This window comes from Lacerta agilis, chromosome 14 (assembly GCF_009819535.1).
Source record: "Lacerta agilis isolate rLacAgi1 chromosome 14, rLacAgi1.pri, whole genome shotgun sequence".
In the NCBI taxonomy this organism is placed as follows: domain Eukaryota; kingdom Metazoa; phylum Chordata; class Lepidosauria; order Squamata; family Lacertidae; genus Lacerta; species Lacerta agilis.
In genome coordinates, this window is record NC_046325.1 from 51,580,268 (window position 1) to 51,598,401 (window position 18,134).

Below are 18,134 nucleotides of genomic sequence, written 5' to 3' on the forward strand. Positions count from 1 at the left end.
CTTCTAATCCGAATCAGAAGCCCACGGTCCTTATTGCGGATCAGTAAATCGCTTCGTGTGAGGAAGTGCAGCGCTTCGCAGGAGGCCGGTTGGAGGCAACCACGCGCGTCGCCTGCCAGCAGTCTGGCCCCCTCCAGCGCCCCCGCCCCGCTATTCCGCAGCGGCTCGGATTCTTACTGCCGTCTGGAGCGGCGGGGAAATCGATCCAGCGCCAGAGTTTGGAAGGCGCCGCCGCCGCCTTGTCCTTGCCGTCCTTCTCCTCCTCCTGGGCCGGGAGAGGAAGTGCACCGACAGGAGCCAGTTCAGCCTCGGCTGGCAGAAGCCCGCAAAGGAGGAGAAGGAGGAGGAGGGGGGGGCGCCGGCGGCGCGCGAAGGCGGCGGCCGCGGCTGCTGCAAGGAAGCTGCGTCGGGGCGATTGCGCCGGATTGCTGGCGGCAGGAGTATCCCTGCGGCAGCGACCCTTCTTCGCCCCCCCCCCGGGCAATAGGAAAGGAGCCACCTTGGGGGGCGGCACAGCTCTCCGCTCCCCCCGCGTGCATTGCCCTCTCCGGGCATTGGCTGCTTTTCTTCTTTTTTGCAATGCGCACCCCCAGCCGCTCTCCCTCGTTGCCCCTGCCGAGAGAGGGGCGCTGAGGGCGGGGGGAGCCGCCGCCGCCGTAGGGTCGCAGTTCGGGGAGGGGGCTCACCTGCGCTGCGCCCCCCCCAACCCTTTTCCATCTTTGGCTCCCTCACGAGGGGGAGGCGGCGGTGGCAGCAGCAGCAGCAGCAGCTGCTTCTTTGAGGGTCTCAGCTTGGCAAGCCGGGGGGGGGGAGTCTCCGGTAGCCTCCCAGGCCACGGGGGGATGGTCCCCCAGGACTAGCCCCCCTCCCCACCCCAGATATATAGGGTGGGAACTGGCAAGGCTTCGGGGTGACCTGGAGGAGGGGAAAGCGGGGCCCAAAGGGTTTTTTCAAGGGGGTGGTTAGGCCGTAAATGGATGGGAGCGGTGTCTTCAGAGCAGGGGAATTTCGTGTGAGAGACTTTAGGGGGTTCATTTAGAAGAGAAGGTGAGAGGGTAGTCAGTTTATATATAAAAGGAGGGACAGGGAGGGAGTCTGTTGGGCATTTTGTGGGTGATAGGGGGGTCAGTGTTCATTTTAGCCCGCATTGGGAAATGGGGACATAAAGTGATTGTATGGGGGGTCATTCATAGGATCCTGGGTTAGGGGTGTGTGCCAGTTAGCAGGGGAGAAGGGCTTGCTTGCATGGGGGGGGTTCCTTTGTTTTTAGGGAGGAGGAGGGGCTAGCCAGCTGAGAAGTGAGCCTCCTGGGGAGAGAGGGAGTGACACCCCACCCACACCTGACAGGTGTTTTTTGCCAAGTGTGGGCCCTGGCCAGAGTCCCAGGCCAAAGTCCCAGGCCCAGGCCTGTGGACAGCCAAGATGGCGGACCTGGAGGCCGTGTTGGCGGATGTCAGCTACCTCATGGCCATGGAGAAAAGCAAGAGTTCACCTGCCGCTCGCGCGAGCAAGAAGATCACCCTCCCCGAGCCCAGGTGAGAACGGCTGATGGGAGGTGTTGGGGTGTGTGTCTTGCAGTGTGATCCTCCTCCCTGCCAGTACTTTATTTAATTTATTACTTATTTGCTTCATTTCTATCCCAGCCTTTTCTCTTTCCAAGGAGTTTCACATGGGTGTAAATGGTCCTTGCCCCTCCCCGTTTGATACCCCCACAACAACCCTGTGGGCTAGGCTGGCTGGTCTCTCCCAAGTCCTAATCCTTTTTTAATCCTGACAGCCACCACCACAATCCTGAGAGGTAGGCTAGGGTGAAAGGCAGCTCCTGGCCCAAGATCACACGCAGAGAACTTCGTGGCTGAGTGGAGGGATTTGAACTCAAACCACTACTCCACACTGGCTATCTCCACCACCCCCACCGCCAACACCTGCAGGCCAAAAGCACCTGTGACTCTGCCAAGGAGGATGAGCTAGGATTAGTACTTCCCATCATCTTTGTTATCATCAATATTATTACTGCATTTCTGTCCCACCTTTTCTCCAAAGACCTCCAAGGTCCTTGTCGGACACTAACCCCTGCTCCATCCTGGCTCCAATTATGAATCTCCCCTTCTTATGAATATCTTCTGGAGCCTGCTTCTCCTATCCAGATACCCCTCTCCAATATCCCAGTTACAACTCCTCAACCATGACTGCTGATTGAAGGGTCAGCCAGGATAGATCTCTCTTTGCTCTTTCCCAGCACCATACTTTTATAAACCCTTCACCCTTGTCTCCCCAAATTGCCCCCCAAACCAGGACTCTGTGAGAGTTGGGTTACAGTGAATGTGAACCAAATGAAGGATTGTAACCCACCCCCTTTTTCTTTTGCATGTGGCCCTTTTGGATTCCCTTCTTAGGAGGTGGATGCCCTTTCAGGTCTTTGCGTTTCCCTGACCCTGGCCTTTGACTGCTCTTAAGTTATGTTTGATTTATTTATTACATTTTATATCCTAACTTTCCCCCCATGGAACTCAAGGTGGCATGCATGGTTCTCCCTTCCTCATTTCATTTAATCCCCACTACAACTCAGAGGTAGGTTAGGCTGAGAGGTAGTGACTGACCAAAGGCCACCTAGTGTGCTTGGTGGCTATGTGAGGATTCGAACCCTCGTCTCCCAAGGTCAGAGTTTAACACCTTTTAAGCATTACACCACACTGGTGCTTAAATCACACAGTCACAAGAGCATAACCCAAGAGCATATACTGGTTTGACTGCACTGGCTACTACTGATAAATTTGGGGACTGGTTTTTGACCTATAAAGCCTTAAGTGACTCAGGATCCTGCTACCTCAAGGACCGCCTTTACCAACGTTATCTCTGCCCTTCCTTGTGGCCTTTGTGAGGGAGGCAGAGAGGATGTCAACACGAGAGTGGGCCTTTTCAGTGGTGGCTCCCTGTTGGCAGAATGTGCTCCCCAGGCAAGCACGATTTTAGGCGCCAGGCAAAACCACCCTTATTTAGGCTTCTGGTTTTTAATTGCAAGGGAAGTTAGTTATGCCAATGGTCTTTGCTGAGCCACTGAGGATGACCTTTAGGTGAAGTGGATGGTCTGTTCATTTAAAATTTATTGTCGGGTGTTTGCTGCTCTTTTCATCTAATGCCTTTGTCATTTTATTTTTTCCTTCTTAAGTAGCTTTGAGGTACTTAAGTTCAAAAATGTGACTAATAAATAGAATAAATAATAAAAAGTTTATAACGAGCCGCCTCACCTTCATACAAGGATCCCCCCCCCCGGCAAGTGGTTCCAGTGATGCTTCTTTGGCTTCAGTTGTCCTTCATCCTACTATTTTTACTATTATTTAAATTAAAATGATACTGTTATTAAGTGACCATAGTTATTAAGTTATTAAGTGACTTATCGTGGGTGGGTGTTTTGTGTCCTTTGGTGGTGCCCACAACCGGTGGCGGGTGGCGCTGTGGTCTAGTCAGAAGGTTGGCGGTTTGAATCCACGTGACAGGGTGAGCTCCTGTTGCTCGGTCCCTGCTCCTGCCAACCTAGCAGTTTGAAAGCATGTCAAAGTGCAAGTAGATAAATAGGTACCACTCTGGAGGGAAGGCAAACGGCGTTTCTGTATGCTGCTCTGGTTCGCCAGAAGTGGCTTAGTCATGCTGGCCACATGACCCGGAAGCTGTCTGCAGACAAATGCTGGCTCCCTCGGCCAGTAAAGCGAGATGAGTGCTGCAACTCTAGAGTCATCTGCGACTGGACCTAACGGTCAGGGGTCCCTTTACCTTTATGACCAGACACCTTGGTCATATAAATAATCAAATTGATCCTTTCCATGTCAGACCCTTCCCCTGACCCCCTCAACTTAAAGTTTGACAAAGAAATTATGAAAATAGTTGGGCTTTTGCAACGCTTTCCAGAGCTGCCCCTGGTAGCAACTGTCTTTCTCCAGTGTCACCAAAGTCGGTGTAAACGATGGTAAGCACCTCTGTTGCCCCCTCCAAAATACCTTTGCATCGCTTTAGTGGGAATTCACATCTTGGTCTTCTCCTCTACCTGCTACACTTTGCTACCTTGGTACCATTCTCATTGGCCTTGGAGTTGTCTAAAATCTTGAGTGGCCAAGGTTTCCCCCCTGCCCCCCAAAGTCCCATTAGAGATGGGACACCCAGACATTTTATGGGAGTTGACGTGAATATACAAAGGTGCCATTGGCCCATTTATGCCCAGCTTTCTCTGCTCTGACCAGTGGCAGCTCTTAAAGGCTTCAGGACTTTCCCAGCTTTGTGCATCCCCCTTCCTTCCTTCTTTTAGCTGGAGATGTCAGGGCTTGAACACAGAACCATTTGCATGTAAACCTGATGCTCTACCACTGAGCTATGTTGGTCCTTCTCATTGGGCTGCTACTTCTTCCTGGAATGGTCCTCCCTTTGATTGGATGGGGAACCACAAGCCTCCTCTCTCCTTCAAGGGATTTTAAAGTCCCCTCCCTCCCTATTTTCATCCAGCTACTCTTTGCCCTTAGGGGGATATTTCTGTCCCTGATTCCGCCACCCCCTCCTGAGCTCATCAAACTTGTATGTAAGCTTCCTATTAGCACCTCTGTGTCTTCTGCTACAAATCAATCACTATCCCAGCAATGTGGAATGTTCTCGTTTGCCTCTGGTGTCAAGGGACAGGTACAACAAACACTTTCCTGATCGATGTTTGTGAAAAGTACAGGCAAAAGGGGGAAGGGGAGTGGTAAATGGGAGCTTCGTATATGCCCACATCAGACCACCTAGCTTAGTATTGTCTACACTGACTGGCAGCAGTTTTCCAGGGTTCCAGGCAGCTGTTGGGGATTGAACTTGGGCAGAAACTACCCTTGCCCATGGACTTGCGTTGGAAGGCTTCAAATTGCCTGAGCCATGGACTTCAGAATTTGGGAATCCTAAAAGGATGTGTGGACTGTGAGGTTGAAATGTTTCTGATCAAATGAGGAAGTGTGTTGTGAAGGAAAACATTCTTTCCCAGGAAGAGACCATATTTCTCCAGTTATCTTTAGATAGGGTGCTGAACCAGCAACAATACTGGCTTCCTGCAGCTCCATATCTCTGTGTGCTGGACTTCCATGGAGCCCTTCGTGGTCTTCTGCCTCCTGTCCCTTGCACTTCCTGACAAAGTTCCCGTTTTCTATCTTGTTTTGTGGCCTTGATCGTGCAAGTCTGTGGGTTGCCTTGTAAGGGGGACAGAGCTTTTTTGGGATAAATGTAGATGAATTTGTCTCTTAGGGGACACACATAACTGTTCCCTCCCTGAACTGATGGTGAATGATGTTCCTGCTCCTGTTTTTTAGGCTAGCCAGGAGATCAAGAACTGGAGTATAGCTAGGTGGGCACTATTGGGGTCATTTCACATGGTTTTAAGTGCACCATCTGTGTGTGTACATTTGAGTGCATCCACTTCTGTGTAGGACAGGCAATTACCAGGCTGGCTTGTTAAATCTTAATGAGTCATCACCATTATCCCTTGCTGTTGCATAGGGGACTGGGTTTCCTTTTGACCACTCACTTGACAGGTATTTCTCTATTTCTAGACAGGCTGGGTTGAGTCTTACGCATGCACTGAATGTCAGTGCTTCTGGCCTAGGTGGTTGTGGAGGGATGCGGTGCTTGTCTGGCCAGAAAGAGAGAGAGATGACTGTGCTGATGCAATCCTAGACTGATACCCAGACAAAAAAGAAACACCTCCATGTGATACTTGCTGTTAAAAGGGATGGAACAGCTGCAGTGTGATTTAGATCAAGTGCTGAGCAGCATTGGAGGTTTTTCCTTTTATTTCAAGAGAACTTTTTTTTCTTTTTTTAGAAAGAGTATGAGGCAAGGAGAAAAAGGTTTACTCTCCTGTCCTTCAAAGTTAGGGTTGGTTCTCAAGTGTAGCATATAGTTTTTTAAAAAAAGAATCCTGACATTGATGTTTTCTGCAAAACTAGTGAAGAAGCATCATTAAGATGATGTTGGTGTAAACAAATGGATTGGCCTTGCAGGTGCTGTGGTCAGCTCCAGTCTGGCTGGCTGGCCTGGCTAGGAACAGGGCAAGGAGAGAGCAGGTGTTAAGTGTGTGTGTACTGTATCATGCGAAAGGCTGGACTGGATGAATCCCAAACCGGAATTAAGATTGCCGGAAAAAATATCAACAAGCTCAGATATGCTGATGATACTACCTTGATGGCAGAAAGTGAGGAGGAATTAAAGAACCTTTTAATGAGGGTGAAAGAGGAGAGCGCAAAATATGGTCTGAAGCTCAACATCAAAAAAACTAAGATCATGGCCACTGGTCCCATCACCTCCTGGCAAATAGAAGGGGAAGAAATGGAGGCAGTGAGAGATTTCACTTTCTTGGGTTCCATGATCACTGCAGGATAGTGACAGCAGTCACGAAATTAGAAGATGCCTGCTTCTTGGGGGAAAAGCAATGACAAACCTAGACAGCATCTTAAAAAGCAAAGGCATTACCTTGCCGACAAAGGTCCGTATAGTTAAAGCTATGGTTTTCCCAGTAGTAATGTACGGAAGTGAGTGCTGGACCATAAAGAAGGCTGATCGCCGAAGAATTGATGCTTTTGAATTATGGTGCTGGAGGAGACTCTTGAGAGTCCCATGGACTGCAAGAAGATCAAACCTATCCATTCTCAAAGAAATCAGCCCTGAGTGCTCACTAGAAGGACAGATCCTGAAGTTGAGGCTCCAGTACTTTGGCCACCTCATGAGAAGAGAAGACTCCCTGGAAAAGACCCTGATGTTGGGAAAGATGGAGGGCACAAGGAGAAGGGGACGACAGAGGATGAGATGGTTGGACAGTGTTCTCGAAGCTACTAACATGAGTTTGGCCAAACTGCGGGAGGCAGTGAAGGATAGGCGTGCCTGGCGTGCTCTGGTCCATGGGGTCACGAAGAGTCGGACACGACTGAACAACAACAACAGTACTGTATTTATGTTTGTGTGAGCCAGCTAGCACCTTGCTCAATAGGAAATATTCCTGAGAGGTAACTGCTGAGTGAATAGGGGCAGGCACACCTGCAGTGATCCCCTCTTGCCCTCAATTCACGTACATCAGGATGTGTTTAAACCAGATTCTTTAGCTTAAACATAGATTTCAAAGCAACGAAGTCTATTTGGTTTTTATGTATGTTAGTGCCCCTTCTTGTAGGATCAAAGAGGTGAGAGCAGGTTTTCCTAATTAGATTACAGGTAACAATCTTTGTCCTAGGAAATGGCTGAGAGATTAGATGTCCTGAATCCTTCAGAGACAACACAACAAATGGCAAATGAAAACAGGATGATGAGAGCCCCAGGCATTTCCTCCCATGTCTCACCTGATGTTTAATATGCTGGCAGTAAGCTTTTGAGTCATACAGATCTATTGAAACCAAGGAAAACAGAAATTTCCAGATGTGCACTCCCAGGACAGTTGCCTGGATGTTCACTCCTGCACAAGCCTGAGAAAAATGAATGGCTCAAGTGGCAGAATGCATGCTTTGCATGTCCCAGGTTCAATCCCTGGCAACATCTCCAAGTAAGGTTGAGAAAATATCCTTGCCTGAAACTGTCGAGAGCTGCTGCTGGCCAGTGAAGGCAATACTGAGTCAGATGCATTAATGGTCTGACTTGGGGTTGGTGAGGCAGATTCTCATGGGATCAGAGGTTGCACTCACTTCAGTGGGACTTGTGCAAGGAGCTGAGGGGTCTTTTGCCTCCTAGCTTTTGCTGTTCAGCAGCCAGCCTCTGTCCCACCAGCTCCACTGGCCCTCTGCCTCGTCCTGGAACTGCCATTTACTTTGTGTCTCTTAGTGACGGTTAGCCATGGAGTTGGCCATCTTTCCTCATGATAAATCTTCATGTGCACATGTAGGGGATTTTCTTGAAATGGGGGCAGTCTGTGCATGAGACAGGTGACATGGTCCTCATACTGAGCTACTACAGTAGTAAATTTGAACATCTTGTAATTGGCCACTCACCCTGGGCTTAGCAACAATTCCCAGCAATTTAATTCAATCTGCCATTTATCTATCTTGTCTCACACAGGGTTCATTGGTAGGTTTTGCTTTGCTTGTGTCCTTCTGGAAGAATTTAGTTAGATTGGAGGGCCTGCTGCTCAGGGCTGGAGTGCCTGGTTTTCGGGTTGAACCACTCCGCAGCACCTAAGGTTGCAAGTCTCAGCTTGGCCATGTGCTGGGATGTTTCTGCTAGCCAGTATTGTCTGCAGTAAGTTAGATGTCAGACATGGAGTAAACAAGATGGGGGAGGGCCCACAGCCCAGTGTTAAAGCATCCCACTTGCATGCAAAAGGTTCCTGGTACAGTTAAGGGGGGGAGGAGCAGGGGGAGGAACAGGGCGCAGGTGATTGAAAAAGGAGCTGAATTTTTCCTATAGGTTGTAACAATTGTAATTGATAATTGCATTTGAGTAAGATGGCAACCAAGAAGCAGACAACACCAATGATGACTAGGAGGGCCTTGGTTCAAGAGTCCCACTCTGAATTATTTGATATGATTTCTGAGATGAAATTAGATTTGGCCAAGGAGATAACACAGCACTCTGACAAATTAGCAGATAAGTTACTAGCCTGAATTGATAAAAATATAGAAATGGTGACAGTTGTCAACTAAGATTGACTCCTTGAAATGAAACAGAACAGATGGTGAGAATGAGGGGCATCCCTGAGGAGGGTGAAAATGACCTGAAAGAATTCCTAACAAAAGCTATTGCAGATTGATCAGGAAATTATTCTTGGCTCTATTGATAGCTGCTTTCGAGTGAAATTGAGGTATGCTAAAAGGAGGAATGTAACAAGAGACTGTCGAGTAACTTTTAATTCAAAGAGGATCAAAGATAAAATTATGCAAACTAATTACACAGATAGACTCCAAATTGAAGGGAACCCTATCATTTTCATGAAAGAAGCTCCTCATCACCTTTTAAATAGGTTGTCTCAGTATAGATCTCTTTACAGATGTGCTGAGAAAGAATAGGATTTCATATAGATGGGAATTCCCTCAGGGGATTTCCTTAGAATCATAGAATCATAGAAAGGATACCGGTTATATGACATCCTTTTATATATTTGAACATGGCTATCATATCACCCCTTAACCTTCTCCAGGCTAAACATACCCAGCTCCCTAAGCCGTTCCTCACAAGGCATCGTTTCCAGGCCTTTGACCATTTTGGTTGCCCTCTTCTGGACACGTTCCAGCTTGTCAGAATCCTTCTTGAACTTTGGTGCCCAGAACTGGACACAGTATTCCAGGTGAGGTCTGACCAGAGCGGAATACAGTGGTACTATTACTTCCCTTGATCTAGATGCTATTCTCCTATTGATGCAGCCCAGAATTGCATTGGCTTTTTTAGCTGCTGCATCACACTGTTTTTTTTTACAAAGATTTTATTGGTTTTCCACACAATACAACAGAACAAATACAACAACAAATACAACAATCAAAACAGAATAAAAAACAAATACAAACCTCAACTGGAACACCAATATTCCTTTTACTACTAAAAAAAAATCTTGTTTCAAATCTACATAGAGGGACTTCCCCCGATTTCTCTCCTTTGCTTCCAATTCTAATTTACTTTAATAACTTCTCATCTCTAAAGTTTAAATCATCACTGTCAAAATATCTAAACAGACTTCTTAATGTTTATTTTTACTTCATAATACAACCTATTACTTCTTAGCTCAAATCTCACATCTTATTTTACTTAAACTGCTGCTGATAAACAATTCACATATCTCTTCACTAGTTCAAAATCTTAAATTCTTAACACACTGATTTCAGGGTACCATGGTAAGCCATCCTAGTTATATTTTAAATATTCTCACCCTATCCCTCTTCTAACCATTTTCCTTCGCCATCTCGGGATCACTCCCCAGACATTTCTCCATCTCCCTCCAACATCATTGTCCAGAATGTCCTCTTTTTCTTTAAAACCAAAGGTCAAGACGCAGTCCATAAACATCTTTGCAGGGAACTCCAGGGAACACAGATCATCACCTTCCAGCATCTCCATTTCAGAATTCCAGTCATCTTCTAGTTGTAGTTTCAAAAATCTTTTTCCCTTCATTTCTGGGCTCTCACCCCAGAAATTGGATATAACTTGTCTTCTAACCCTGGGTCTCTCACACCAACAGGATTTTCCATCTTCTCGGAGTTGCATAGTCACTGTATTTTGTTTCTCAAAAATTTCCTCAAGTTCCCTAGCAAGATTTTCTTCTTCCAGTTTAACAAAGTTCTCAGGAGTCTTTCCTGTTGCATATAACTTTTCCTCGACATCCTGCTTCAACAAATTTAATTTCTGGTTTAACATTTCTAACTTCAAAAGAATAATCCTTTGTTCATGGGTCAGACCCGGATCTAAAGCCAGTTTAAAAACGAAACCAAGCATGGTAGAAGTAGGCAGAGGGTATCAAGTTTCAGTACTTTTCCATCTTTAACCACAAGTTTCAGCTGCCATTTCCCCCCGAATCAGGGTGAAAAGATTATAATCCAACAACTTCAAAGAAGAGATATTTCCAACATCTTAGTTCCCCTAAAAGGGGTTCAGCCGGTCTCGTTTGTCAAAAAGCTCCATAGAAACTTTGTATCCGCTACTGCAGCAGCAGCTAGAAACAATGTTATTTTCTTCATTCAACAAAGGGAGGAACGGGCTTCCTTTTAACGTTTCTCCCGGAGTGCCAATTGTCAGAAATTTTAAATCCAATTAACTCCGTACTCACGGCCTACGGGTTTCTTCTTTTTTCTTCCGAATCAGGTAAGAACGACGTGCTCAGTGCAGGCGGCAGCCGCCACTTCGCCTGCCCGGTTGGGGCATTACCTCCTTCACTCCCGCGCCCCTTTTACAAGGGGAACGGGAGAAGGGTTCAGCGCCATAGTGGGCTCGCTGGAGAGCCCGTGCTGCGGGACACTCGACCCGCGGTTTAGCGGAGCCCGCTGTGCGGTAGCGGAGCTCCTACCCCCGGGGCAGGCCAGGGTCGTCTCGCAGCCGAAACGACCCTCGACCGCCCGCAATGGCGTCCTCGCCGGAAGTCCTAGCTGCTGCATCACACTGTTGACTCATTTCAAGTTTGTGGTCTACCAAGACTCCTAGATCCTTTTCACATGTACTGCTCTCAAGCCAGGTGTCACCCATCCTGTATTTGTGCCTTTCATTTTTTTTGCCCAAGTGTAGTACTTTGCATTTCTCCCTGTTAAAATTCATTTTGTTTGCTCTGGCCCAGTTCTCTAATCTGTTAAGGTCATTTTGAAGTGTGATCCTGTCCTCTGGGGACACCCCTCCTAATTTGGTGTCATCTGCAAACTTGATCAGGATGCCCTCAAGCCCATCATCCAAGTCATTGATGAAGATGTTGAATAAGACTAGGCCCAAGACAGAACCCTGTGGCACCCCACTAGTCACTTCTCTCCAGGATGAAGAGGAGCCATTGATGAGCACCCTTTGGGTTCGGTCAATCAGCCAGTTACAAATCGACTGAATGGTAGCATTGTCTAGCCCGCATTTTACCAGCTTCTTTACAAGAATATCATGGGGCACCTTGTCAAAGGCCTTGCTGAAATCAAGATAGGCTATATCCACAGCTTCAATTGTTTATGTTCAGTTATTACGCTTCAGGTAGATGTTACAGGTTTCTAGACTAGATGTCAAATGCTCAGCTTATTTCCAGTTATTTCACTTCAGTTCCTTAACTCAGTTGTTGCATAAGTGTTACATCTTAATACTTTGGTTCTTAAACCAGATGGTACTTTCTGTCAGTTATCCAACCTTTTAACAGTCACAATCCTGAGGTGCTTCAAATAGTACAACAGACCCAGGGGATCCCCACACCCCTCTTAACTGGACTTCGGTTCTTCTTTTCTTTCTAGAAGATGTCTCTTCTTCTAACTGGAAGGAGACCGAAGGAGACAGCTTCTACTTCTCCTGGCTCATACTCTGTCCTCCAGTTCACTCCTGTCTGAATACTCTCCCAATACACACAACCCTGTCTTCCAGCTTAAGCTCAGAGGCTCTTTTCTCTAGCTGTAGATATTTTCCTCAGGGTAGATGTTCCACACAGTGATCAGAACCAACTTCCTGCCTCTCCCTCTCCCTCTCCCTCTCAGAAACGGCTCCTTTTATTCTCCCTCCCAAAGTGCTGTCTCCACCCCTGTCTGGCTTGGTGGCCAATCACAGAGAGGCTCCAGCCCCCGGGTGGAATTCTGAGGCACTGCGTCCCCAGATCCTGGTCTCACTCTGCTGTCTGTCACATACACCTTCCCCCTTGGGTTGCATGCACACAGGTGGAGACTACAGCTGCATAAAAGCTGCCTCTTTTCCCCTCTTCAATCCCCTCCTGGTTCTGGGAGAGGGTGGAGAAGCATTTGGCCCTTCACTTCCCTGACCTGTCTCTTCCTCCTCTTCTACCAAGCCATCCTGAACTACACCCTCCAGCTCTGAAGCTTCCCCTGCCTCTGCCCCTTGCCTCCTGGCTGGTTCACAGGGCCCCTCTCCCAAGTCAGCCAGCAGCCCCCTTTCCTCCGGTGCACACTTGTCTGGGTCCTGCCAGTCCCTGACAGCTACTATCATGATGGTTATATTTTGCCTCTGGTACTGGAGACTCAAAACCAGTTGTTGCGGAAGAACAGCAGGAAGGTGCAGTTGCTAATGCTGTGTGTGTTTGTGGGCTTCTCAGCGTCATGTTTACAGAAAAAGACCCCTGCTGGATCAGGCCAGTGGGTGCCCATCTAGTCCAGCATCTGTTCTCACAGTGGCCAACCAGATGTCCCAGCGGGAAGCCCACAGGCAGGACAAGAGCACCACAGCACTCCCCACAATTGTGATTCTCAGCAACTGGTATTCAGAGGCATACTGCCTCTGACCATGGAGGTTAGAGATGAGGAAAGGGGGGTGGTTCAGGGAGTAAAGCTGAATGGCCTGGTGGGAGAAAGTAGAGCAACACAGGAGTTGTGGGAGAGATGGAGATGGAGACAATGGGTGTCAGAATAATGCAGGATCTGTGGGGGAGGGCAGAGAAGGCCATATGCAATGAAATGGGTCCTCTTCAAATTTGCAAATTATTTTTTGCCTAGAGTCTCCCCCTCCAGCTACCATCAAATCACCAATCATGTCTTTCTCCACTGAAAGAACTGATCTGAATTCACTGATTTGGTGGTTTCTAGTGCTGCTGTGGTGCAAAAACATAGACTTGAGGCACAGATCCTTAGTGTAATAAGAAAAAATCTGCCCTTATTCCCTTATGGGGTACACAAGAGCCCTTGCAAAGTCCTTTGCAGTTTTCCATTGGTAGGAGTAAAAAACAGAGGCCAACCAGAGAAGATTGAGAAGCAAAGCATTGATCTTTATTGAAGCTGTTGCAACAGCAGTGATTTTCAGGGAAAAAGACCCAGAACAATGCAGCCATGCTCTTATAAAGACATTTCAAAATCCCTCCTGGAGTCTAGCCCACCCCCAGAAGCAGCATCCAATCACAGAAGAGGTGTAACCCAAGACCACTACACCCCCCATACATCAGAGCTACATCACAAATTGGGGAGGGTCAGAGGAGGTAACTTGGGAATTTTCCACACCTGTGCCATCTCTCCTTGACCCCTCCCAGACACATATTTCTGCAAAACAAAAGGTTTCCTCCCTGGCCTGTAGGGCTAATGGCTGTCCATTGTGAGGGAAATGGCCCATATCTGGCCAGCTAGTCTTCCTGTGCTGTTTTCAGACATGTGGCCTTATTTGTTTGGTACATTAATAACAATTATATATGAAAGACCTTAAAATTCTTACAACATTAGGGATCCTCACAATTATTTAAAAGGGATCCCCTCCAAACCTCCAACAAATCTGTCGGGAGAGGATCAAGCAAAGTGGGTGGTGCCCACGGCCCTCTCTCAAAATCCCAAATATGTCTACAGGCCCCCAAAAGGTAGCGACTCACATGCATGCATGTGAAAGTCAATCCCATGCAGACATTTTCTGTTTGATTTATCCATTTCTGATTGAAAACCAAAACCCCAAATCCTTCAGGACAACATCTTCAGGGTTTTGTAGTTGCTTTGGCCTGTTGTTCACCATATCTATCTTTTAAATGTACCTTTTTATACCTCTCTTTCTTCATTTCCTTGTTGTGGGTGTGGTAGCAAGGAGTAATGTGTGTCTGTGATTTCTCTTTCAGTATCCGCAGTGTGATGCAGAAGTATTTGGAGGAGAGAGGTGAATTAACCTTTGACAAGATTTTTAGTCAGAAGATTGGTAAGCCGCCATGTGCTTTTTTTTACTCCTCCCGCGCTGATGTTCGGAACTGCATGCTATAAATTGGTGTTTTCCAAAATGTGGATATCTGGGGCAGAGTTGTGTGCTTTCCTGAGGGGAAATTGGGAAGCAAATGGTGCTTCACATACAAAGCAAGATGTGAGATATATTTTTGATCATGTGGCAGAACAATGGGCGGAGAGTTAAGAGCCCAGTTGGTATTTGATTCTGGGATTATTGTTGGAAATTGGGGTGCAACTCAGCTGGCAGAAAAGGATTTGCATGGGCTTAAAACAGCAAGAGACCTCCTGACTATCCCTGTATCTTTGACCTCTGTGCTAACCTCCCAATCCTTCAAAGTTTGGACTGATGCAGCTTAGGTTGCAACCTGTTTAGAGCTCCCTCCTCCTCCTTACACTTACCAGTGTGGTGGTAGTGATTAAGAGCAGTAGTCTCGTAATCTCTGGAACCGGGTTTGCGTCTCCGCTCCTCCACATGCAGCTGCTGAGTGACCTTGGGCTTGTCATGGTGAGTGGTGCCCTAAACATAGGTGCCCTAAACCTAGTCTGCCTCTCTTTTTCCCTGACTGGATTACCGCGTCCAGTGGGGTCACCAACCAGCGGTGGTAAAAGACAGTTGAACTTTGGAACATGGAATAAATGGACTTTGTTGGATAACACAGATAATAAGCATCCCGAACGCAGAACTGCCATCATTGCAAGAGAGCTGTGATGTTTTAACATTGATCTTGCGGCACTTCAAGAAACTTGAAGAGCAGGTGAGGGACTACTGAATTAAGAAAAAGGAGGCTACACATTGTTCCACCTGAACAAGAACTTCAAATACATGGGGTAAAAAGGTAAAGGAACTTCTGACTGTTAAGTCCAGTCCCAGACGACTCTGGGGTTGCGGCACTCATTTCGCTGTATAGGCCGAGGGAGCCAGCGTTTGTCCGCAGACAGCTTCCAAGTCATGTGGCCAGCAGGACTAAGCCGCTTCTGGCGAACCAGAGCAGCGCACAGAAACGCCGTTTACCTTCCTGCAGGAGCGGTACCTATTTATCTACTTGCACTTTGACGTGCTTTCGAACTGCTAGGTTGGCAGAAGCAGGGACCAAGCAATGGGAGCTCACCCCGTCGCTGGGATTCGAACCACTGACCATCTGATCGGCAAGCCCTAGGCTCTGTGGTTTTAGACCACAGCGCCACCCACGTCCCTTACATGCTTTGCTATTAAAAACGATCTTGTGAAGCTCTTGTCAGATGTTATCTCCCGCTTGGACTACTGCAATGTACTCTAACTGGGGCTACCTTTGAAGATGACCCAGAATGGGACATTCTTATGCATGCTCACGGTCTTTTGAGCATTACTCTGGCACCCCAGGAGGTACCACAAAAATGAGATGGCTCACAATTTCCCTTCACCTCATTTCTTTAACTCCCATGGTGCAGGATAGAGAATTGAGGGCATATTTACATCACAGATTACAACGGTCGCTTCCATTTCCATAGAGAGCCCTATGAACTGTAGTTCTCTCTTTCTCTCGTGATTATTGTCAGCCTTGCAATCATTCTTAGGATTTTGGGAGTAAAGCCATGGCATTTAAATATATAAAACCAATATATGTTTGTAGAGCAAACATACCCTTCCTTCTCCGGTTACTAGTGCTGGGTGATACCTGCGGAGAAAATAATCTGGTCCTTAATATTGCTAAGACCAAGGACCTGGTAGTGGACTACAGGGGAAAAAAGGCGGACATTCAGTCCTTGGATGTTGGTGGGAACCAGGTGGAGAGGGTGGGTGTTACTATCGAGCAGGGTGTGACCTGGAGTGCTAATACCATTGCTCTGGTAAAGAAGGCCCAGCAGAGACTTTATTTCCTCAGACTTTTAAAGAACAATCTGAGTGAGAGACTGCTGGTGTCCTTCTATCGAGGCAGCATAGAGAGCATTCTTACATACTGTATCTGTGCTTGGTTTGCCAGTTGCACAGTCACCGACAGGAAAATGCTCCAGAAGGTCATAACCACAGCCCAAAAGATTATCGGTCATCCTCTCCCATCTTTGGACGAACTATATAGCTCCTGTTGTCTGAAAAAAGCAAACAACATTTTACGGGATTCATCTCATCCTGGATAGTCTGTTTGCACGGTTGCCTTCGGGCAGAAGATACAGAACAATTAAATCAAGAACGAATAGACTAAAAAACAGTTTTTATCCAAGAGCTGTAACTATTTTAAATACCGTAACCAAATGATATGATCTTTGGGAAGTCGCGATGGGTGGTATGTAGGTGTATGTGTGGTTGTAAATGTATAAATGCGTATATGTGGCTGTAAATGTGGGATGGCATTCAATTTCGTTGTACTACGTACAATGACAATAAAGTATCTATGTATCTATCTATCTAACATCACAATATATAACCAGTTAAACATTGTGATATTTCGATATATCACGATATCTGAAATAAGGCTGGAGCTATGTAGAGGTGAACATGGTCCTGGCAACTGCTATTACTTATGGGTCTAACTCTAAAACTGATACAATTTTACTTAACATATTGCTATAACTGTTAGCAAGAGAAGACTCCCTGGAAAAGACCCTGATGTTGGGAAATATTGAGGGCACAAGGAGAAGGGGACGACGGAGGATGAGATGGTTGGACAGTGTTCTCGAAGCTACCGACATGAGTCTGACCAAACTGCGGCAGGCAGTGGAAGACAGGAGTGCCTGGCGTGCTCTGGTTCATGGGGTCACGAAGAGTCGGACACGACTAAACAACTAAACAACAACAACAACAACTGTTATGTTATAGTACTACTGTACCAATAATATCACATTTTCTCTAAAATTAAAGCTATGGAAGTAATTAGAAGCATAGATGCCAAAGGTTCCCTAAAAAATTAATTACATTACTAAACAAGAAAAAAGCAAATTCAATGTCGCACTTTTAGATATTCAAATATAATTCACTATTGAGTATTAGTTGAATGTATACATCGCACAACAGTTATTTGATTGTTTGTTAGTTTTCTTTTCTAAACGAGGCCAAAATAGAAAGAATGGAATGGATAAATTTTAACAGAACAAAATATAAACAATTTTTTTATTTTTATTTCTTTTATAAACCAGGCCAAACAGGAAAGCATGGATAAAATTTTACAGAACAGAAATTTTATTTACAGAACAAAAATTATTAAATGAAATGTATATTTTTTGCAAGGGAAATATGCATTTTGGTGTTCTCTGGCAGTAGAGATGCCCTTTGTATTTGAAGAACATTGCCAGCTGAGCTGAACACACTTGTTCCTGGGATAGCCCAAAAACTTATTTGCAAGCTCCTTCAACATTGGGAAGGATGCCTAATGCACCTTCCACCTCATCTTTTAAATTTTTTTTTATTTATTTAACTTATTATTACATGTGGTTCCTGAAGAGGTTTACATCACTAGATCCATTCAAAGTACATTCCCCCCCCCCTAGTCCTTCCCGCTCCCCTCCTCCCCTCCCCTCTGGACAGACCTTCCTTCCTCAGATCTTTATCCATGTACACAGTCTGTTCATTCGAGCTTGTATGTTTGGGTTGGCTTCACCCCTTTCTATCCAATTCCTGTAAAATGCCCATTTATTTGTAATTCTTTGGCATTTATTTTCCCAACTATCCTCTGCCGCTATCTGTGCAAATATTTCAGATTGTACGTATTCAAAAACATAATCATTCAATTTTTCCAGTTTCCATTTAGCCTTTTCTTTCCATCCCAGTACAATAACTGCCATTCCGGCTAGAATCATAATCTTATACAGCTCTTGCATATTACTTTTTACTTTGTTATTTCCCAGTATTCCCCAAAATAGCAAATCCCTATT

The 18,134-nt window shown here is 46.3% G+C and overlaps 1 protein-coding gene across 3 annotated transcripts in view; it reads left to right on the plus strand.

The window, feature by feature from the left end:
* The first annotated feature begins 1,310 nt into the window (after window positions 1–1,310).
* The window catches only part of GRK3 (G protein-coupled receptor kinase 3), a 119,719-nt gene continuing 102,895 nt past the window's right edge, over window positions 1,311–18,134 (plus strand). For 2 of the 3 annotated variants that reach the window (XM_033169455.1, XM_033169456.1), the window contains exons 1-2: window positions 1,423–1,535; window positions 14,189–14,265. In XM_033169455.1, the coding sequence (XP_033025346.1) occupies window positions 1,423–1,535; window positions 14,189–14,265 (190 nt within the window). Of the gene's footprint in view, window positions 1,536–14,188; window positions 14,266–18,134 lie in introns of all 3 variants that reach the window. The other variant, XM_033169457.1, reaches the window with a different exon arrangement.